The sequence below is a fragment of the Dermacentor andersoni genome, chromosome 1, assembly GCF_023375885.2.
Source record: "Dermacentor andersoni chromosome 1, qqDerAnde1_hic_scaffold, whole genome shotgun sequence".
Lineage (NCBI taxonomy): Eukaryota > Metazoa > Arthropoda > Arachnida > Ixodida > Ixodidae > Dermacentor > Dermacentor andersoni.
Window position 1 is genome coordinate 238,693,514 of NC_092814.1, and position 23,057 is coordinate 238,716,570.

Here is a 23,057-nt window from a genome sequence, read left to right on the forward strand (position 1 = left end):
TATCCAAGACCCAGTACCGCACGTTCTCAGGTAACCGACTATAAAACTGTTCTAGCCCGAAACACTGCAGAACTTTCTCGTGGTCACCAAACGCTTTCTCTTCTTTGAGCCACTCCTGCATGTTTGACATAAGCCTGTACGCAAACTCTGTATATGACTCACTTTTGCCTTTCTCATTTTCCCGAAACTTCCGACGGAACGCCTCCGCTGACAGCCGGTACTTTTTTAGCAGACTCGATTTCACTTTGTCGAAATCCTCTGCCTCCTCTTTCTCCAAGCGAGCGACTACGTCGGCCGCCTCGCCGGGTAGCAAAGTGAGCAAGCGCTGTGGCCACGTTTCCCGAGAGAACCCCTGCTTCTCGCACGTTCGCTCAAAGTTAACCAGGAACAAACCAATGTCCTCTCCAAGCTTAAACGGCCGCATCAGGTCAGTCATTTTGAACAATACTCGTTCTCCTGCACCGTGTGCCTGACTTCCATTACGAGCGCGTTCCATCTCTAACTCGAGACGCTTCATTTCCAAAGCGTGTTGACGGTCGCGCTCTCTTTCTTTCTCTTGTTGCTCTCGTTCTATCTGTTCTTTTCGTTCACGCTCCTGTCTTTTTGCCGTCTCCCTCTCCTCAATGGTCTCAAGGCATTCCGACAGCTCGTCATCCTCAGCTTCTAACTCAAGAATAGCCCTTAGCAGTTCTGGTTTTCTGAGTTTGTCTGAGACATCCAGACCCAACTCTCTTGCAAGCTCCAGCAATTTCGGTTTGCGCAACGACTTCAAATCCATGGCTGCTCTGAATGCTGCTTTCTCTACTGCCTACTATTGTCTTGCCGCAAACTAACCCGGTAGCAACGACAACCACAATTACCAGCTCTGTTTCTGACACTAACAAAAGCCTGGCAAAACTCAGAAGAAGAAAGTCCCGCACTCACCAAACCTCGCAGCCAAGAATTCCGCGCAGTCGTTCCGCTGCAGGCAACCAGTCGTCACACAGGGCTCGTTGCACTGCTCCCGGATGGTCGTTGTGCTGCTCAGCATACATTCAACCGCATCTCTTCGCTGCTGGCCTCCGTTGTCGCGATCTCACCGCTGGCAACCAGATGTTGGAATCGTACCGCTGGCACGAGTTGTTGGGGTCTCGGTGCTGACGCCCGTTATTGCCAATGGGTCGCAAGCCCCAAGGGTAGCGTTGGCCTGGCGGCCTGGGGCACTGGAAGCATCCGAAGGTCCCGGCAAAGCAAGAGAAGACTGGTAACAGAACAACTTGTTTATTCTAACATAGCAAAAGAGCGGCCGGTCAGTTCGACCGAAGTGGAGAGACGGGAGAGCACGTAACTCAACAGTACAAATCGGAGCCTCTCTCCTGGCGTCCGGGGGCAGCTGCTCTTATACTCTCGGCGTCGCGGTCCAAAAGGGAAGTTCACGGGATGAAGGTCACGGGATGAAGGTCACGGGACGGCGGAGCATGAGCCCACGACGGCGCGCACGGTCGAGCCGAGAGACCTGCTGAACCGAGTGCAGTGACGCATCGCCAACCCGCCCACACGACGGCGCGAACGGTTGAGCCGAGAGACCTCCAGGCTCCTCATTCGGGGAACTCCGCTCCCCGGCTGCCGCGCTTTGACAAGCGAGGGCACACACACACACACGCACACACGAAGACACGTGGCACTGAAACACGCCTGGACACGCTTGGCGGGGAAGCGTTGCGGCGGCGTCGCACGGGCCAAAATGTCCGCCGCTTTGAACGAAGCCCCGGCGTCCGTTGCATCCGCGCCGGCATTACCGCGCGTTGTAGGCGAAACGTAACAATACGTAGCCTGTTGTCAAAGCGCGATCTCACTTCAAGTTATCTCGATGATGCTGACTCCGATGTTATCGCTTTCACCGAGACTTGGCTGTATCCCGCAGTATCTCACGATGAAATTATTGCCTTAACAAGTATCTACAATACATATATGTGTGATCGCATTTGCAAAGAGGGAGGTGGTGTCTTGTTAGGTCTTACGTCATTCCTCGTGAATACCAATTCTGACACTGAAGTTGTCTGGGTTGCCTGCACGGTATTTTCTATCAGGATACTGATCGGTGGCTGTTACCGCCGACCAGATTCAAACAGATATTTATATGTTGGTTGCGCATTAGCATAGGCAAGGCATCTGAGCTCTTCCCGGCTGACGTTACCTATTTATTTGGTGACTTAACCTTCCATTAATTGACTGGGACAAATTTTCATCGCCATGCAACATGTCGACTGAATTCGTTAATTTGATCCTTGACTACAGCCTCTCCTAAACTGTATCGCAGCCAACTCGTGGCTCTAACATACTAGACCTTATACTTGCAAACAATCCTGAAACGGTAGTTCACATAGAACATTTAGACGGTTTTAGTGATCATAATTTGCTTCAACTCACCTTAAATATATCTTCTGTTTATAAAATGTCGCCGAAACTAATTTGCGATTATAATAAAAGAAGTTACATTGTCATCACCATTGAACTAAAAATGTTTTGCGAGCATGAGACGCCACCGTCATTTTACGACCGATCAGTTGAAGAAAATTGGTCAATGTCCAAAGAAAAGATGTCCTCGTTAATTGACATATACATTCCTCGCATTAAAATCAGTAATAATATATCGAATCTTTGGTTCACAAAAACCCCTAAGCGCGTGAAGAATAAAAAAAAAAAAAAAAGAGACCCGGCTCTACATGTGCGCCAGGCGCTTAAGAACGCCTTCATCGTGGATTTAATACAACGCCTACCATTGCCCTACGCACAGCGAAAGATAAGTACTTCTCTAATCCCCTTCCACCAATTACTTAAAAACAATCCAACAAAGTTTTGGAAAACAATAGGCACTAGTGAAGAGAGTAACCGCATTCTATGACACGATGATCACGTAATAGCTCTTTCTGAGAGTGAGAACTCAACGGTTTTCAATTCCTTTTTCACATCCGTGTTCACAAGTGAGGATAGCTTAAATGTACGCTTCGTACCTGATTTCGACTACGATTACAATGCACCGACAAACATTACGGTCGAGGGCATCGCTTCGCTAACAAACAACCTTAAATTGTCGTCTTCTTGTGGCATTGATGGAATAAATTTTAATATATTAAAAACTACCACTTCTGTTTCAAGCGTCATCCTGGTTCATATATTCAGACAGTCCTAAATGTCCGGTATGCTTCCCTCCGACTAGAAGATAGCAGAAGTTTTACGGTTTACAAAAATGGAAGTAAGAACTCGAGTGAAAATTACAGGCCCATCTCGCATACCTGCATTTGCTGCAAAATGCTCGAACATGTCATTGCTTGGCATACTTATAACCATCTCGAATCTAACAGTTTCTTTTTCCGCAATCAACACGGTTTCAGAAAAGGCTTCTCGTGCGAGACACAGTTACTCGAATTTACAACAGATAGTCACCGTAATACGAATCACTGCTTACAGACTGACTGCTTATTCCTTGACTTTTCCTAAGCGTTTGATCGTGTTGAACATTGCCACCTCATATCGAATTTATATGCGTTAAAATTAGACACCCGTACATTGTTATGGCTGCGTAACTTTCTGTCTAATCGAGAGCAATTCACCCCTGTTAATGACTCCAATTCCCCCAAATCTAACGTTGCTTCTGGTGTGCCACAAGGAAGCGTCCTTGACCTCTGTTGTTTCTAATCTATATAAATGACCTGCCTAACAACATGTCGTCTTGCATACGAATATTCGCCGATGATTGCATGACCTACCGTCCAATAACCAACAGGGACGATCATATAGCGCTTCAACGAGACCTAGAGATAGTGAACCAGTAGTGGTACTACATGGCTCATGACAGTAAATGCGTCAAAGTGTAAAACAATGTCTTTCACCCGTAAATCTGTTAATTCGCAGTTTATCTGCCACATTAACAATGTCATTATATCTCCTACTGCACAATATAAGTATCTTGGCGTGCACCTTGCACCTAACCTATCATGGTCCGAGCACATTACGTGTCTTTCTGCCAATGCATCGAAATCATTAGGGTCCTTGCGCCCGAACTTGCGCAGTGTTCCATCTGCCTTGCGTAAACTGGCCTACTTAACGTTTGTGCGGCCCCAGCTTGAGTACGCGTCTCTCATTTTGTCTCCACACCAGCAATACCTAATTGAAGCGTTGAAAATTATTCAGAATAGGGCAAGTCGTTTCATTACTCATAATTACAGCGCCCAGTCTAGCATTACGCAAATAAGAGCCAAAGTATTGTTGTAGTCGTTGAGTACTCGCCGTGATACTGCATTGCTGTCATTACTGCCATAAATTTATTCACTCTGACGGATTATCCCTACCATGCTTGACACACCACGTCTTCACATCGCGCACATTGCACAATAAATTCAGCTGTGCCCACGTATATGGCCCGACGCAAGAATTTAACTTTTCACCGCTGCCTCGCGCTATCCGCCTTTGGAACAGCCTTCCAGATATTATTGCTTCGCTCAGAAGTCATGATACCTTTTGCAGTAATTCGGTCAAACATTCTACTCCACACTGTGTGTAGGGTTGAGTTAGTACACGGGTACTTATCAATCCCATTACGTTTACGTTTAAAATGCATTGTCACGCGTTATGCTATGTGTTTTATTTTTATTTTTAACATGACGCAGTGTATAACGTCTCAACGCAAAGTAGCTTGCTGCTTTTATGTAATAATTATTGCTCTTCTTGCTGTTTTCATGCAATGTTGATCTGTGCATTCCTCTTTTCGCTTTTTTTTTACACCTTTCCGTAAATATACACATTTCTTCGTTTTGTGCCAATATTTGAATTCTTTCATGCATCGATATCTTTTTACCTATTGTATTTTGTAATAAATTGTGCCATATGCCCCCCTCACTCTATGCCTCTTCGTAGGCCTGTGAGGTCTTTCTGGATAAAAATAAAAGATATATATATATATACTCATGGCCACAGCTTTCAGAAATTCTGTTTGATATTCGACTTGCATTCTGTGCACTTGCTGACAGCTCTTCGATCCCTGCCTCTTCGCGTCTGCCCATATACGAACGCTTACCCGACGCAGTTGTCGTCTCCTTTCGTCACTCCTAACAGTAAGCTTGATCGCAGTTTCTCAGTGGCTATGTTGGGTTAGAGTGTACCATAATTTTTCTTCGAGTGGCGCGACCTCGCCTCTCCGCCTGACACGTTTTGTGGCGCCAGTAGCGGCGGAGCTGCAGACGGTAACTATTGAAGATGCATTGCGCTGAAGCGCGTTGCGCGCCGTAGCACGGTCGGTCTGGAACGAGAGTCTGGCGTCTGACCAGTCGCCGCACGCACGCACCATACAAGCCGTGTGAAGAGCTACGGCTTGCTAGACACGTTCAGTAGTTGTTGACGACAACGCCGCCTGTATACGAACAGCACTTCGAGCGACATACGCGCTAAGACGCGGGTTGAATCGGTCGGCGCACTGCCCATATATTATAGCTCACTGTAACTATTTGTTGCGAGAGACTGATACTTCCAGGATTTGTCGCTACCGAGATCCATAGAATGCCTCAAGGGTTCGTGCCTAGGCCGTGCGTACAGCTCCAAATAGCCATCATTTCGAATCATTTTCATGTTTCATCTCCTGGCTTGTGAAAGCTCACTCTTTGTCGCATATTTTGAATGCACGATGGCACTGTTGACATCTATATTACCGGCTCAGTCAGATCAGCTGCACAACAGCACCTGTCGTCATCTGGTGCCTAGTTGTTACACGGTGATTTAAGCTGGACGTTAGATGTGGGTCATCTGCTACCGAACTAGGGCCCTATAACGTAAAACTACTCAAATCTGTTTTATCTCTCGACGTAAAACTTGCGCAACCACCGGCACAAGCATCAGGTGGTGACCCACAGCGTTGTTTAATCTGCCCAATCGAACGCTCTCCTCGTCTAAAACAGACCACTTTTGTTTGCATTGAAAGCACACAGAAGTGGAAAGGGTTTTGTTGGGGCCGAGTTAGCACAGTGAAAGTACATAACCGGATGTGGAGGGTGGTACCGGTATCTGCGATTGGCCGGCCTCTGCTTGCGTAGCTTGCGGTGGCTGGTGGAAAAGCACGGCGCGTGCAACGGACGTTTACAAATGCCACTAAAACGGATCCTCAGCGAAGAATTGGCAAAGCGATGTCGTATACGTGTCGAAAGGCCTCGATAATGTTATACTGCCACGTCAAACCTTTCATTATACGCAAATCGTTCTTACTGGCAGCTACGAGTAGCCAGTGCCAGAGCGATCGGTGGGCACATATTTTATTCCCTTCGGAACGGAGTCGTCTCCAGCTGTTCCGAAAGTAATTCAGTTTTGTTCGGCTCACTAATGCATGTTTAAGGCGTAAACATCCCCTTGACGTGGTGAGTTTTCGCGGTATTTGTGACGTCGCGGGACAGAAAGGCGAAGTGGGCGCAGCCCTAAAACTTTTGACCAATCGCGGTGGGCTGATGTCGAAAAAGGTGTGGAATCGGAAATAATTATTTTTCTTTTGTTCGGTTTAATCATGCATAGCCAGTTTGGATACATCATATTAGATGGGAGAGTTTCTTGCGGTTTTCGTGACGTCACGTGATATACAGGCGAAGTGGGGGTAGCCCGAAACATTGTTGATCAATTGCAGACGGTTGCATGATTGCAGCAGCACTGGAATAGAAACAGTTTGGAATAGCTTTACGTTATAGCGACCCTGGTTGCTATTCTTGCGGCAGTTCCACTCGATTGCCGCCCACTTGTGGGTATAGACGGTGCTTTGTGACTATAAGCCTGCGTGATAAATGATCGCATTGCACACGCAAGCGAGGCCCTTATTACACCTTAGTCCTCGACATTGCAGATCTTATTGGCGTCACGCAACAGAGGGGTCACGAAATTAAATTTTAATACTTATCCGGACACTGCGGCGTGGAGGACGGCGAAGTTGCGGACGCAGAGACATTTGTTTTGCATGATTGCACGGCAGTGCACAGTGAGTCTTACAGACCGGGTACAAGCTCCCTGGTTTTATGAAACGGCGATTCGCATCAAATTCCTCCAGTGACACAACCACACCGTCACCGCAGTCGTCCCCATAAATTCGACAACGGTATGTGGTTTCGTAGGGGACCGAAACTCAAACGCTGCGACACAAGTTCGGTGCACAGAATGCGACTTTGTGTGGCGTGCACTCGGCGCTTTGCTAACGTCATCGTTTATGAGAACAGCTGAAATTGCGACCGCAGTCATGTGCTGGAAACGCTGGCGTAGATATTTAGCGTCTGCCTATAGAATGCAAGTTGGAGCGATGGGCTTGAGCTTCTTCTTCAAGTTTTCCAGAACACTGGACTGAACTCATAGCCTTAAGAATGGGGCGGCGTTGACCACAAACATCCTCACATGACTCTTCTTGTTTTCATGCTCCACAACTCTTTCATTCCTTATTCCTCTTCCCCCGTGCAGACTAGCAGTGTTAAAGCGCCCAAGTTCGGGCTGACCGCTTTGCTTTTTTGCAAATAATTTCGCCTTCTCTTTGACACCCATAGGTATCTACACTCCATGCATAGACAATCAGTGATCAATTCCTTCCTCCTCTTGTCCTTCGCATCAGAGGTGACATAACCAACTTAACATGTAATATTTACTGAAGGACACGTATTTTACAAGTTGCCGACACTGTCCACTGGTCCCTGCCATTTTCTTTTCTTTTTTAATGCGACAGCAGTAAAGAGCAGGGAACTCGCTTTACTGTGCCGTCTGTTGGCGCTTTCTGGTAACGCCGTCGTCGTCAGGCTACCTCTGCATCTTTAGAATCACTCTCGCCATTTCACGAAGAAAAACAAAACCACGGCCACAATCGCCGCCACTGGGTATAGAAGTCTTGCTCTCGCGGCGACGTGTACTTTGGAGGCGGGCGTGCTCACCACTACCGCGCAGCATTTGCACTTGGTTATCTGTGCGGTTATTTAAGCGCCACGTACACTCCGAGAGCGGTCTGTGCCGGTAGTGGACGAAGGCGACGTTGAGCGCGTCGCAAAGAAGTTGTCCTTGAGAAGGTGGCGTTGGCCGTTGTGAAAACTCGCTGCTTTCACGGTAAATTTATTTGCCGCTTGACACGCACCATACATTCGGACAGCATTTAGGCTGAGCGCACATCTTGGAGTGGAGACATAGCGAGCCCGAATATCCGGTGGCCGTTTACATTTCTTTTGCTCAGATTCTTCTGCACGGGTGCGGAACGATGCTGAGAGAGATTGGTTCTGCGATGCGTGCTCGTGAAGCCTCATGAATGATTGAAGCTGTAGGCTTATTAGCATTGACTTGAGGTCCTGAATGTGCACATGAACGAGCCGGGTTCGCCATCGCGGGCCAGGAGCGATGTGTGTTTGTACCCTTGTAACAGCCGTTCGTACGTAGCGCTCTTGCCATTTAGAAATACCCCTCCACGAAAGGAACCGTTGGAAGCGATAGACAATGATTTGTAAGCTGTATAACGCGTCACAAGTAGTCGCAAACAAACAGGTGCAATAGCATACTGTGTCCACTACACACTGCCTTAACATATGTTTTTCTTACTACCACCGATATGTGGTTTTACTTACATACACCCACGAGAACGAAAACTTCGACAAGAGCACACAAACAAGCTCGAATGGGTTACTCACGTCTGCGACAAGGTGGACTTCGTACACTGGGCGGAAAGCGTGATCCAAAGGCTTTCGCAGTACTAACGATGCGTTCAGTTCTTGGGGACTAGACTTTGTAACCACGACGGCGAACGTGCTGCACGCTTCCGGGACCTAAAACACAGCGTGCCGCGCATTGTTAGACTCATGAACGCAGTTAGGGCGCCTTTATTTTTCAAACGCAGATATATCAAGAACAATATCATCGGAAGAACGACATGTCGTAAGACAGCCGCTTCTCAGTTGTTTTCAGTGCTTGTTTACAGTGCGTGGCACTGAAACATAACTGGATCCTTTTCCTAAATTGTTAGTGCGCTTCTCTGCACTTCGCATTTGCCCCAAATAATGGCGGCACCACTCATTGTTCAAGTAAAGACGGAAGTGCTAGCTGCACATTACGGGCGCCTCAACTGCCTCTTGCGCATTGTTTGAACGCGAGAGCCACGTCTACATTTACCAAGTCATAACGCAAGCAAACTGTGCTTGTACATGCTGTTTACACACACACACACAAAAAAAAAAAAAAAAAAAAGGCTACGTCACCATTAGTTGGGCAAACTGTCACACAGGAAAGCTAGCGTTACAAATATGAGAAGGGTCTATTCAGCTCCCACTTATAGGTAATAACTGCTGCAATGTGTTTCTTGGAGATAGAGCAACTTACTAGAAATCTTTTCTGCAAAGCTGGCCGTATGAAAAAGAATTATAGGTTTACGACGAACGTCACTACCCGGCCAACTAACCAACGCTCCGCTCACGTTCAGCCCACATAGTTCCGCCCGCAGCGATGACACGGGCCGATGACAGACAGAAGGCAGAAGTGCCGAACGGAAAGCTTTCTCAATACGAGATGAATCCTTCGCTCTGCCGACAGCTGACTTCCTTTTCTTTCTGGCCCTCTATAGCGAACAAGGCCTTAAGGCCGCGTTAACGAGTTGTTTTCGAGGATGGGAAGTAATTCATACACACATACTTACATTGGCGTTGGGGAAACACTGGACCTGAAGCACGTTCCCTGAAGAATCTAAGTCAGTCACTCTGATATTGTTCAACACCGTGTGTCCTATTGGTGTGTCCTACAAAGCGGGAAAAAAAGTTTGCAGGCGTTCACTTGTTATGCCAAAGATGGCAGCGTTATAGAAATAGCAAATAACGATGCTTCATGGCTAGTTAGATTTGCTTAAAGGTAGTAACCGAGTACAGACCCGCTGCTTCGTTGGGGCTACGTTAGCTAAAGCAAAACACTCAGAAAAGCTATAAGGAGGAGTGGCCGATATCACGACTTGTATCGCAGCGATATCGAACAAGCAAGGTATACGTGCACCGAGAAGGGGGCCGTGTGGGGTTGTCTGGGTGATTCCATAGTGTCTCGGCAAACGTTTCTTTTCGCATTTTAACGCACAACCTTTAGACAATGCTAAAACCATGGCAAGGCGCCAAATGACTCTCTAAATGAAAAACATGGCATTGTTGAACTTTTTGTAACACTAGTAGAGCTTTAGTGTGGCTCAAAGTTTTTAACATACTCGAATGAGCACGTATAAAACATACAATAGAATTATCCCCCCCCCCTCCCTTCACCTCATCCCTCCTGTCCACATTTTTCATCGAATAAAAGTGGTAGATACGATACGTTGGGCAGGCGTCGGTTGCCGTGGTATACTATCAGTGAGCTTGTCGGATAAAAAACGTCGGAAAAGTGAGAAAATATCTGCAAGCCCTTATTCACATAACTATTCTAACATAAGAGCCTTTGCTCATTGGCCGGCGTTCGGGTACCTACGAGTCGTCAATGTTGTCTGTGTGATATCGAGACGTTCACTGCCACGGCGGCCACTCGCGGGGAGCATTTACGTAAACGTTTTACTGCGATAGCAAATATATGGACACTCCAGGCGTATTTCCGCTGTCGTCGTCAGCGTCGCCGTGGTGGGCCGTGCAAAGTTCAAGTGCGATAACAACGTGGCCGCGAGGCGTATGCCATGGGTGCTAGCGAAACTGTGCAGGGGTGAGTCGAAAATGGTGGCTCGATCTCGCGCGCGCAAGGGAGGAAGACGGGGAGGAAGCGCGCTGTCCTCCATCGCGCGCAAGGCTCCTGGGGGGTGGGGAGGTTTCACTCAGGTTGCGTATGGCGCAGTTGTGCGTGGCCGCGCGGGCCCTATCTTGAAAGCGATCATGCTATGGGTAGATTTTAGGAGCTCCGAGGGCTGCAAGCTTCTGTGCGCTGTGTTCTCGCCGCTTAGTTCGCGGTGAAGGGGGAGGAAGCACGAAGATCAATTCACTCGATGCTGCTGCTGCTCTTCCTCACGCCAGCGTTTTTTACAGCGAGTGTCTGCGGTCATCGAATGAGATGTGTTCACGTTTGCCTGTGCGCGCATGACACCACACTTGTTAATTTTAGAAGTAAGCGAACAAAAGCTTATACAGCTGATAAAACTACTATCCTTACTTCGTATAGCTGCCTAATAATTTGCTATCGAGAATCGATGTTTCGCCTTTCGGGCGAAACTGCGACTTTCGGCATTACGGGCTCAAGTGTTGGCAGTACGCGCTGCGCCATCAGGTCATGTGTTCCGACAGCTGCTTATGTTCTGGCCCGTTACATACACGCACATCCATACCTTATAGTGACGCTGTGCTGATTGACCTCAGTTTATATGTATCTTACTTATGCATATAGAAGCCGCATGACAGTGTGCGAGGAAGTAGTAGAGTGGCCTTACCTCCGCGATCCTGACATCGTACGGGACGTTTTCAAATGTTGGGACGTTGTCGTTGACGTCCAATATAATCACGCTGACTGGCACCTTAACCTGAACAAAAATAAACGAAAGCGACAAATGTAAGTTACTCAATCAAGCTTCCTCCGCTTGTTAAGTCGAGCAAAGGAAAACTTGAAGCACTCACGATGTTATTTTGATCAAGTCCTCCAACGATGTCTTCTAGGGTCACCACGAACTTCAATGTGTCCGTTACCTAAGATGAAATGATGGTGTTGTGTTTCAAGAAAATTTCTATCAGTTTTTTTTTTACTTTCTTGTATGATGCTATTGATATGATTTCATCAATTTTATGCAAATATCAATCATTCAATGAGTCATTTATTTACCATGCCCAGGAACGACCCTAAGGTCTGACTGCTGCTCCTCCCCCCCCTCCCGCACGCCTAATTAAAAAAACCACAGCAGCAGCCACAGCCGCAACAACAACAACAACAACAACAACAACAACACTAGAGACTGTTTTGGGTGTACATTCATAAGCGATTATAAAATCTTATATTACTGCAAAATTTTTCTTCGTTACCAGTTTTTATAGGTGTTAAAGGATAAAGGAAATGTTTTCTTTTCAGGACATGTATGGTCGGATGATACAAGAACCGCAGCATGTTTTTTTCCCTATTCCCACTCTACCACTTCTAGAGAGCCGACGCAGCACGTACGCGACATAATAACGATTTGTTGAGAATGCATACAGCTGCAGATATGTAGTAATTACTTATGGCGTTGCGTGACAAGCACCCACTCTAGACAGCGACGTCGTCTTTCGAAGAACGAATCCGGTCATGTGCCAGCGTTCAAGACACTCCACTACGTGGAGCGTCGCATGTTATACTTATATAGTGAATTACACCTAGTCCTGTCCTGCCTCTTCCCCTTTCCTAAACAGCGTTCGCGTCACCTCTTAAATATATTCAACTGATCTGAGCTCATCTGATATTCCTTAACGCCTTGCATACTCTACGTCAACTGATTCGTGGTCCCTATAAACGTCTTAAGTTAAAAAAGCAATGAAGTAGATCATGCAAAAGCATGATCTACTTCATTGGTCTTCATGGTCGTTGGAAGTCCAATATGAATTTGTCGCAAATATTTTCGAGGTATACCACCTACCTCCCGATCGATGTTGTTTATCACAGTGACGTCGCCCGTGGCACGATCAACTGAAAGAAGGTCAGTTCCCTCGAGTCCGTAGTAAACTGGGGAATTTTCGGGATCCGAACCTTCTAGACGAAATACAGATGTGCCTAAAGAGAAATAAATTTGAAATAAGTAAGGCGCTTTGGTTCCAATTTCTTTACCTCTTTCGGAACAAATTCATGGTAATAGAAACAGAAAAATGAAATTCGGTGCTTCACGAGTCGTGTTTGATTGAATAGCGTCATGGACTTACCAACTGGCGTGTTCTCGGATATCACAGCAAGGTCAATAGTTTTGGTAAACTTAGGCGGCATATTTGCGTTTGTTACTGCAAGAGAAATAAGTAAGCAGTTAGGCGGCGATTTGGTAGCGGTAGTGCAACAAATGCTTGGCTAAAATCTCCTAAAACAATCAATAGATCTATGCTATCAAAGCTAAGCCGGCATGTCTCAACGGGTATCGACGGTTGAAAAGAGGAATACTCACGATGTGCAATTGCAGAAAGGAGCACAAAGACGAGCACCATTTTCAACCCTGGAAACATAAAAAAAAAACGAGAGCAACAGTAAGTAAATATTATTTATTTATTATACCATACTCCCTCCGTAGACGGCCATGTACTGACAGCAGGCGGGAATTTTGTAACGTTTAAAACTTACTGTGAAGTAACTAATTATGGTAAGGAAATTAAACTCGGTGTAATGATAGAGTTGTCGTAGCAGCCAATGTCAGTATAATTTTTTTCAAGATACCTACATTAGATTGAGAGCTACAGAGCATTCGCGAGAAACTGGAGGCGAAAATTTTTTCGTGTCGACGCTACGCGTAGACGGACGGACATCGACCACCGCCGCACAGTAGCCATATACAGCTACGCTGTAAAAGTCGCAGGTGTGTGGCAGGGTGCGATTGCAGACTGTTCTCCTCTCATTGGTCCAAGTACGTTTTCGTGCTTGCACAAGGGAAGATGCAGCGCCCGCACATTTCTTCCTAGCCAACGTCATCAAAGAAAAGTAAGTTCGAGAAGTGTGGGTACTGTGTTTAAGCAAAACCCGTTGATGGTTACCGGACGTATAATGGCATAATGGCTTCGGCATAATGTCTTATTTCTCTTCTTTTTTGCCTTCCTGTTTTCTATCGCGTGTTATACGTATTTTATTTATGAATAGTTCCACGAGGGTATTATTAGCTCCAGTGGTGTTGCGGTCGGAAACATCGTCCGGCAATGGTTGTTTCGTGCGCACCTCCTTGAAAGCACTTGTATGCAATTCGAACATGCAATAAAATTTGCCTACGGACAATATAGCCTAACAAAATACCAGGCAAGCATCCCCTTGTTTTCTCTTGCCAAACGCGACATTTAAAAAATAATGTATGAGGTGTGAGTTGTCTAGTCTGTCTTTACAAAAACTCGCCTTTTCACTGCATGCAGCGATATGAAGAGCAAGTGGGGCCACCTGGGGGTGCATTTGCCCCACTTCCTATGCCATTTATGGTGTAGTTCTGGCGTACATTGACCGCTGAAACCAAATCTGTTTTGTAATGCTGTAAATCTAGAAAGACCTGTACCCGTATTCACAAAAAAGTTCCTACGCTAACTCTTTTCGTAAGAGTACATGCCAGCCCAGCCTATCGAGATATTTGACGCATTCTTAGCCAAGGCAGCCGGCCAATGGATAAAGCATTCACGAAATAAGAGCTTTGTGAAGTCGGCCCCTGGAGCGATATTAAAAAAAAAAAAAACGCTCTTGCGTAAGTGCCATCCACTATTAGCCGTCGTTGAGGCGGCTGTCTAGTTATCACGACGATCGCCACCATAAGTGGCGGGTGCCCAAACGGCTGGCCAATGAAAAAACACTCTGACTGTGAAAAGTTTTGTGAATACGGGCATTGTTTCCTGTAGAAAGCTTCTCTCACTAGACGCAACAGTGAAAAAAAAGAAAAAGAAAAGAAAAAAACGGTGCAGGTATGCACGTAATTGCTTTCCATTCTCTTTCTGAGGGTGTAAACGCGCCACCATCGAAAATTTTTAGAAGACCCTAGTTTATTACTACGTCATAGAAAGCATGTCACTCGACGGATCATGTATGATGAGGAACACAGAGAGCAGGAGAAAATAAAAAAAAGAAGAATTCGCACGCGCGTGAAACGCATGTACAAAGATACACGCTAACGCACTAGCACGATCTCACGGTAATTTAGTCGTATTGAGGCCATATATCCCAAAGGAATTATATAAGCGTCTTAGTAGCGTGCAGAACAGATGCAGGACACTGACACGGTCCGAGGAAGTCCCTCAGCTCATGGCATGTGTCATGACGCATGCTTACAGCATTTTAATTCTTGGCGTGCTGACACGTGTTGTCTTGGAAAGTACGGATGACGCACTCAAGGGTTTAAATGAATTTACAGTGTAGTCGCCTGATGATATTCTCACGTTTGTTCTGAGTGAAGAACATGACTCATGGAAGAGGCTTGTTATCGCATTAGCTTTCCGGCCAATTACGAGAACGCCGTTGAAGTCCGTGGACAGTCATTTCCGGAATTAGGTGGGTAGGTAGGTTTAACTGGCGTTTCTTTACGGAGAGGTTGGAAGCAACACGCCCCCTTATGACTACTTCAATTCAATATTCAGGATATAAAAAATGAAAAAGAAAGAGCTTTATCGTACGCCGGTAATAACCAGGGGTGTGCTAGTGTTGGAAATTTCCAATACGAACCGAATTGTCTTCGCTATCCGCTTGCAAATCGAGCTTTACCTATTCGTATTTGTCAAATAATCGTTTCTGTCGGATGCTATAAGAGATAACAAGATTTGTTGCAGTCTACAGGCAGCAAGATCGACGTAAATGCGGCCTCTCCCGAATGATATTGCCGCAGTGGAGCCGCGCTTGCTGCGCAGAGACAACAGTGGCAGAGCGAACGCATCGAGGAACTCACTTTTGTACAACTATAGTTTCCAGTCGTTAAGTAAGCATGCCTCGACTTATTTAGTCTATGAATTTGTTGTGTCGGTGTAGGCGAAACAAATGATTTTTTTGATCAATCTGATCACGTTTGGATTTCTTTAACACGATTTGCGTTGTTGTATAGCGTATTACATTTAGCTCCTTTAACAAAGTCTACTACGTGATCTGGTGACCTTTGTCTCATTACTATCAGTTTCATTGAGCATCAGATATAATCAGACCTAAGGTGTTTCTCATGTATAGGCTTCTCATTTGACCTGCATTCCAGCTACTGACCGTATTATACGTATCAAATGAGTAACGAAAATAAGCCTTCTTTTTTTTTTACCAAGGACACTCCGAGGCACCCTTAATAATTGACATTGTTTAGAAGCAGGAAATATTCGGTATTAAATTCGATATTCGACCATCGTGTTTCTTTAATATTAATATTCAGTTCCATTCGCCAATTTAGCTAGTCTAAGGCGCGTAGAAATTCCAAATGGAAAAGCTACAATAAGTTTTCTGCCTTTGCGCTTGCCTTAGGGGCGGCTGTGTATAGTCAGTAGAGCTTTGGTAAATAACGAAGCCGCACACAGGCTGAATACGTTTCGAGACACCAGAACACTTCATTCAACATCGACTGGAGAACTATGGCAGGATTTATTTATTCAACGAAAAGTTCCACTCCGAGCACGCAGTCTTTCTCTAGAGTTCTGTATCAGATGAGCATTGTTGAGCAGTTTTAGTGACGTTGCTACTAGGGCGACATGACAGGATATAGCTGGAGCTTTATGATTTATCGGGTTTATGGTGACGTAGAGCTGTGGATAACACGTGGCTGAAACTTTGAACTTTACGTAATATACTCCACGCTTTCGCAAACGTCTTTAGAACTTGATAAATACCTTGGAAAATATCTACAGAGATTCCACAGCTACCTTAATTCTACACAAGAAAAGTAGGAAGATACCTATAAAGAAAGGGGTCAGACAGGGAGACACAATCTCTCCAATGATATTCACTGCGTGCTTGGAAGAAGTATTCAAGCTATTAAACTGGAAAGGCTTAGGAGTAAGGATCGAGGCGAATATCTCAGCAACCTTCGGTTTGCCGATGACATTGTTCTATTCAGCAACACTGCAGACGAGTTACAACAAATGATTGAGGACCTTAACAGAGAGAGTGTAAGAGGGGTTGGAGATTAATATGCAGAAGACAAAGATAATGATCAATAACCGGGCAACGGAACATGAGTTCAAGATCGCCAGTCAGCCTCTAGAGTCTGTGAAGGAGTACGTTTACCTAGGTCAATAAATCACAGCGAACCCTGATCACGAGAAGGAAATTCATAGAAGAATACAAATGGGTTGCATCGCATACGGCAGACATCGTCAGCTCCTGACTGGAAGCTTATCATTATCGTTGAAAAGTAAGATGTACAATCAGTGCATTTTACCGGTAGTGACATATGGGGCAGAGACTTGGAGATTGACAAAGAAGCTTGAGACCAAATTAAGGACCGCGCAAAGAGCGATGGAACGAAGGATGCTAGGCATAACCCTAAAAGACAGAAAGAGCGATTTGGATAAGAGAGCAAACGGGTATAGCCGGTATTCTAATGGACATTAAGCTGGGTAGGTCATGGAGCTGGGTAGGTCATGTAATGTGCAGTTTGATAGCCGTTGGACCATTAGAGTTACAGAATGGGCGCCAAGAGAAGGGAAATGCAGTCGAGGATGGCTGAAGACTAGGTGGAGCGATGAGATTAGGAAATTTGCGGGCGCTAGTTGGAATCGGTTGGCGCAGGACAGGGGTAATTGGAGATCGCAGGGAGAGGCCTTCATCCTGCAGTGAACATGAAACAGGCTGATGATGATGATGATGATGAGCAGTAGTACTAAAACTAAATACTAGGAGGTATAGAATAAAGGTAGTACAAGCCTACGTTCTAACCTCCAGTCACGATGATAATGAAATATAACAGTTTTATGAAGATGTTGAATTAGCGATAAGAAAAGTGCAAGCTCAATATGCTGTAGTCATTTACCACTTCAATGCAAATGTGGGGGACAAGCAGGCTGGTGAACAAGCAATTGGCAACTATGGCATTGATTCTAGGAGCACTAGAGGAGAGATGTGGGTAGAATTCACAGTGGGCATAAAATAGGCGGATGATGATGATGATGATGATGATGATGATGATGATGATGATGATGATTTTGCTTTAAATGTTATCACCATTGCAGTTAAATTCTGAGATGCATGATCGGAAAATAGTATCTCAATGTAAAAGACAATACAATACTACATACAATGTTGCAGTAAGTGAAGTAGTCTAAGTGGAAGAAATTATTCTTAGGAACAGTGAAATATTTAGAAATTGGATGTAGGTGACAAAATAATACAAAGTGTCGTCGAGTTATAGAATATGACAAGGATGCATGCAAAAAAGAACAACAAGTTTAACAGTGAAGGAAGATGTATTGACACACTGTGCACTGTTATAAATTATCTAAACACTTACAAATGACCGGAACAGATTGCGAGGCATACTGTCATCATCTCCTGATATGTAGATTATCACCGGGGGCCTCAACGCACACCATATACTGTAAGGAATTTCGAATATCAACTCAAGAGGCCGAAGCTTGGTACCCTTCGCCTCTGACAATAAACGCTGATTTTTGAGTGACGGCAGTCGTAGGTTTTTGCGCGACTTGATATACAGCAGCTGCCTTGACTAGGGCTCCAAACTTCTGGGGTTTTACGTGCCAAAACTACGATCCGATCACGAGTACGCCGTAGTGGTGGACTCCGGATTAATTTTGACCACTTGGGATTTAACGTGCACCCAATGCATGGTACACGCGCATTTTTTGTGTTGCGCTTCTATCGGAATGCGGCCGCCGCGGCCAGGGTCGAATCCGCGACCTTGTGCTCAGAAACGCAACGCCATAGCCACTGAGCTGACCTGGCTTTCGTCTCAAGAAGTCTCGCCAGGCGTGTCGGATTGCTCAAGGTTATTAAGACGCGTGGGAGTGACCATATGCCCACGTATTTCAACATCAGGGGATGGACCTGTTATCGCCTCTTCCACTTCATGTGGCACGATTCAATGAGTTCAGTGGACCACATTTCAGTCTCACACGGTAGGCTTATGTCAAGATAATTTATCGCCGTGACTTGGAATAAACAATGTGCTCTTGGACGACTACTACATCGGCAACATATCAAACAACTATGAAAAAAGAAACATACGATTATTCAATCATTTTTAATCTTAAGGCTGGTTACATATAAGGCTTGACAGGGGTGGTGCTTTATGTATATGACTGTGTACGTCAGTGTTTTGCGCCGAGCGATTTATTAGACATTATCGCGAAAAAGCTCCTTTAGTGCGCCCCAGTGTACGCGTCTTCACAAGTGCATACTTGATGAAAAAAAGAGAGCGCTACGAAGACGAGGACGAAAGAACAACATGTGCGACAGACGTCCTCGTCCTCGTCTTCGTAGCGCTCTCTTTTTTCATCAAGTATGCTCAACCAACTCGCCCACATCAAGCTTCTGCTCACAAGTGCAATTAGGCGCGCTGCGTATTTGGAACTCCTCCTTGTAGGGGATGTGCGGTTGTTCGCCATTTTGAATACGAATCGCGCAGCCTCTGATACTTGATTCGTATTCGATTCGCGAATTCACTGCAATAAATTGTCCAATATTCGTTTCTTTCGAATGTAAGAGATAACGACGCTTACTGGAGTCTCGACGGAGAAAACACGGTGGAAGAGGAGACTGTTCCGAATGACTCCAGAGGAGCCGCGGTTGCTGTGCAGTGGCACCAACTCCTGAGCGAACGCACGGGGCAGATGAATTCTGCTCAACATAGTTTTGAGTCATTACGAGCGAATGGCTTGCTTTGGCGCAGCCTATTGGGGGCGAGCTCCACCACTGGAAAAGCTAGCGCGACCGTCGGCGTGACTTGGCATGAGGGATCACGTGGACACAGCGGCCGCGTCGGCTGCTTCGGAAGCGCCGAAGCGAGCTGAAAACGAAAGTTTAGAAGTCCCACCTGCGCTGCGGTTCTGATTAAGTGGTGAGGCTTTACCGCCTTGGGTGTCTGCTTGACAATATTTGAAATTACTATAATAGGTAGTGGCTGCCTTTGGAGGCGTGCAGCATGGTAGGCTACTGCTCGGTGTCGAAGTGCCGAACGTACGCAACAGAGCCCTGTGTCAGCCTTATACACACGTAGCCGCAGGTCAAGAAGCTGCGTGAAGCTTGGCTGGCGAAACTTAGAACTGGCAGACTGCCATCGGCTACAACTCGGGTATGCAGCAAGCACAGACGCGAGGAACATTTCGGCTACGGCGCCGGGACTGCACGATGTTCGGTGAGTAGCAGAAAACGCGCACTGAGGCGCTCGCCCGCGCCCGCTGCCCGGCTAATGTCATGACGGTTTGGTCTATAAACTTGTTGATGCTAGATACTGGCAAGTTCACTGGAACGGAAAGGGAGCGGTAAGACGCACATTAAAAAAATGCACGGCATATGGTCATGTTTGTGTTATGAATTAGTGCACTGGATTACGAAAAACAAGCAGAGGGAAATCGCACGCTGAGAAGACCGATAAACATACAGTGCGCCGCAACTAGAGAAATAATATTGAAATGTCCAAGAATTTATAAGACAAAAAAAGATTGAATCGTCGCGACGGCACATCACAGTTGCCGTAGCTAGGCGTCGAAGTCTCTATAACGGAATTATTTTTGAACAGTTCTGATAGCGTCCACGCAACAATGGTTGCTAGTGTACTGTCAAATGCTCATTTGCTGCGGCCTAAAGCTCACGGCACGGCGCGAAAACGCGCTCACAGCGAAAGCAAAACATTGTGCGCGGACATGCATAAAGACGCGCAGTCGCGGTCGCCGCGAACCCGTGCAGTCGTTGGATTGAGGCTCCATTCTGTTATGCCCCATTTGCTTATACAGACAGCCCACCATAAGAACATATTTCACATAGTTTACTCTCAGCGTTTACCTACCTTTCACGCAAGAAGCCGGTTCGGGAGACTCCATCGCGGCGACCGCGCGCAGTGGCGTTCACTGTGCGTATTCGGTAAAGAGATAACGTCTGTAAACGATTCTGTGCTTTTAGTTTACCCAAGATTATTATATCGACAGTCAAAACTTCCCTCGTTTTGAGAGTACTTACATAAATGTCCAGGAGTGCTGCCGTGTGGTGTTTTTATTGAGCGCGGTAAGCGAAACCTATGAGGAGCGCGCCGCGTGATAACTCATACTACGCAAGGGAGACGCTTTCGACAGATGGCGACTCCGTAACTCCTCGCCGCCAATATAAAAAGTCGTTGTCTTGGTTGAGGCGATGTAATTCCTTATTTACCTAGTCTCAACATGTCTTACCGTCCCTTTAAAACAACATGTGGTGCTGTATTGTATGACACATCTCTCCGTTAACGAACCCGCGAATGGAACATCTAACGTGAATCCCATGACGTGCTCTTTTCTTGTTTCAATTTACTGCCATTTTCATAGTGCACTAGATAATTTAGGGTAGTTGTTTCTCATTGATTACGAGCTTTCCAGCTAACGGGACGTCGATTTGCGAATGGTATTAGATGAACTTATCCAACAATGCAAATATGCTTTAATTATTATTGTTCAATATGAATATTTTTTGTACGATACGGACATCACGCGTGCTTTCTTTATTTCACTTAGTTTACAAATAAAAGTATTCTATATTAGATTTGATATTCAGAGATTGCTTTTCTAAAATATTCGTATTTGATTCGATTCGGAAATTTTGCTTTTCGAACAACCCTACTCCTGCGCTCACCAGAGCTGCTCTCGTACTATCGTTAGCAATATGAGCGCGAACACGAGAACGCGTGGCAGATAGCCTCGAAACCGAGTTACAGCGATACGTGTATGGCGCTGTCGGAAACTCTTCCGCTAACCAGTATTGGCAAATTGGCGGTTTTCCCGCTAAATTTAGCTGATTATTACATTGTTTAGTGGGTGAAATTGTTGTATTGCGGGAGGGGAGATTTTGGCGGTTTCTAATTCTCGTTAGCTTTATTTGCGGTGGTTTTTGGTCGTTCTACATTTTTATTTCTGAAGATTCGAAGTTTTTGAAATTATACTCTTTTCTACGGGAGGGAGAAAACGTTTCTGTGCGCGTATGACGTCAGTGAAGTGGCACGGTGCCGAACATAAGAACATTCTCAACGCTTTGAATGGGACTTTTTCCAGTAGCGCGCCCCTCTAGCGGCCGTTAGTCGCAACTCCATCCATCCATCCATCCATCCATCCATCAATCCATCCATCCATCCATCCATCCATCCATCCATCCATCCATCCATCCATCCATCCATCCATCCATCCATCCATCCATCCATTCATCCATCCATCCATCCATCCATCCATCCATCCATCCATCCATCCATCCATCCATACGCACGCACGCACGCACGCACGCACGCACGCACGCACGCACGCGCGCACGCACACACACACGCACGCACGCACGCACGCACGCACGCACGCCATGCCGGCGAGTATGCTCGCCATTCAGCCAGGCGAAATGGGACCTGTTTAGTACGTGCAGAAGTTCAGGAAAGAGTGGCTGCAGAACCCTAAGCTTCGAGACTGGTTGCTGGAAGTTCCAAACAATTTCAGATGAGCCCGATGCCGTTACTGCAAGACGAAGCTTTCTGCCAAACATGCGAATTTGGTCGCGCACACTGGAACGAAGAAGCACCTCTCGGCTACTGCACCCTTTTCTTCCGGTAGACACGCGACACTACAAGTTGGAAATCGCAAGTGTGACAAGTCACGCACTACCGAGGGGTCTCTTGCCATGTTCATATGCGCGCACTCAACAGTGAACAATGAAGCAACAATGAAGCCAGAAGGACGAAGTTTAGGCAAATCCATGTACTTCCCATCATTCTCATGCAGGCCGAACCGCCCCCATTGCAGCTCCCGTAGACAACAGCGCCAGAGTTCCCTCTAGTAATTATTGTATGGAACTCTATGGTGTTGCCAATGCGCGCTGGCGATGTGAAGTTCCGCACTTTGTATAAACAAACGCATGGTGGGAGTGCCAACAGTTATTAGAAGAGCGTGCCCTTTTCCGCCTTGTTTCCTACGGCGGCCGCCGCGTTTTGCCCATAGCATGGCCTTGAGGCTATCTGACACACGCTCCTGTGTTCCCGCTCATATTGCTCAGGGTAGTACAGTGCTCAGCGATTGAAACGTGATACTCAGACCTCGCGATCAGACATCAGAGATCGCTGGGTGATCGCCGAGGAGGCCGAATGCAGTTACGATGCATCAAAAAGATTCTAGCTTTCATGTGACAGAAGAATGCATCATCCCAGTGTCAACAGCGCCCACCGGTGGTTCAAAAACGTACCGGCCACCATGCTGTCCGAGTATCGCGCTTCGATCGCTGGGCACTGTACATCTCCCGTCCGCCAGGTCATG

At 46.2% G+C, this 23,057-nt stretch overlaps 1 protein-coding gene across 1 annotated transcript in view; it reads right to left on the minus strand.

Moving 5' to 3' along the window:
* The window catches only part of Cad87A (cadherin 87A), a 94,970-nt gene that overhangs the window by 55,415 nt on the left and 16,498 nt on the right, over positions 1-23,057 (minus strand). The window contains exons 2-8 of the mRNA XM_050196375.2: positions 13,088-13,135; positions 12,855-12,929; positions 12,575-12,708; positions 11,589-11,657; positions 11,405-11,494; positions 9,659-9,757; positions 8,661-8,795 (exon numbers count right to left, since the gene is read on the minus strand). Of these exons, the coding sequence (XP_050052332.1) occupies positions 8,661-8,795; positions 9,659-9,757; positions 11,405-11,494; positions 11,589-11,657; positions 12,575-12,708; positions 12,855-12,929; positions 13,088-13,127 (642 nt within the window). The 5' untranslated portion in view covers positions 13,128-13,135. The remainder of the gene's footprint in view (positions 1-8,660; positions 8,796-9,658; positions 9,758-11,404; positions 11,495-11,588; positions 11,658-12,574; positions 12,709-12,854; positions 12,930-13,087; positions 13,136-23,057) is intronic.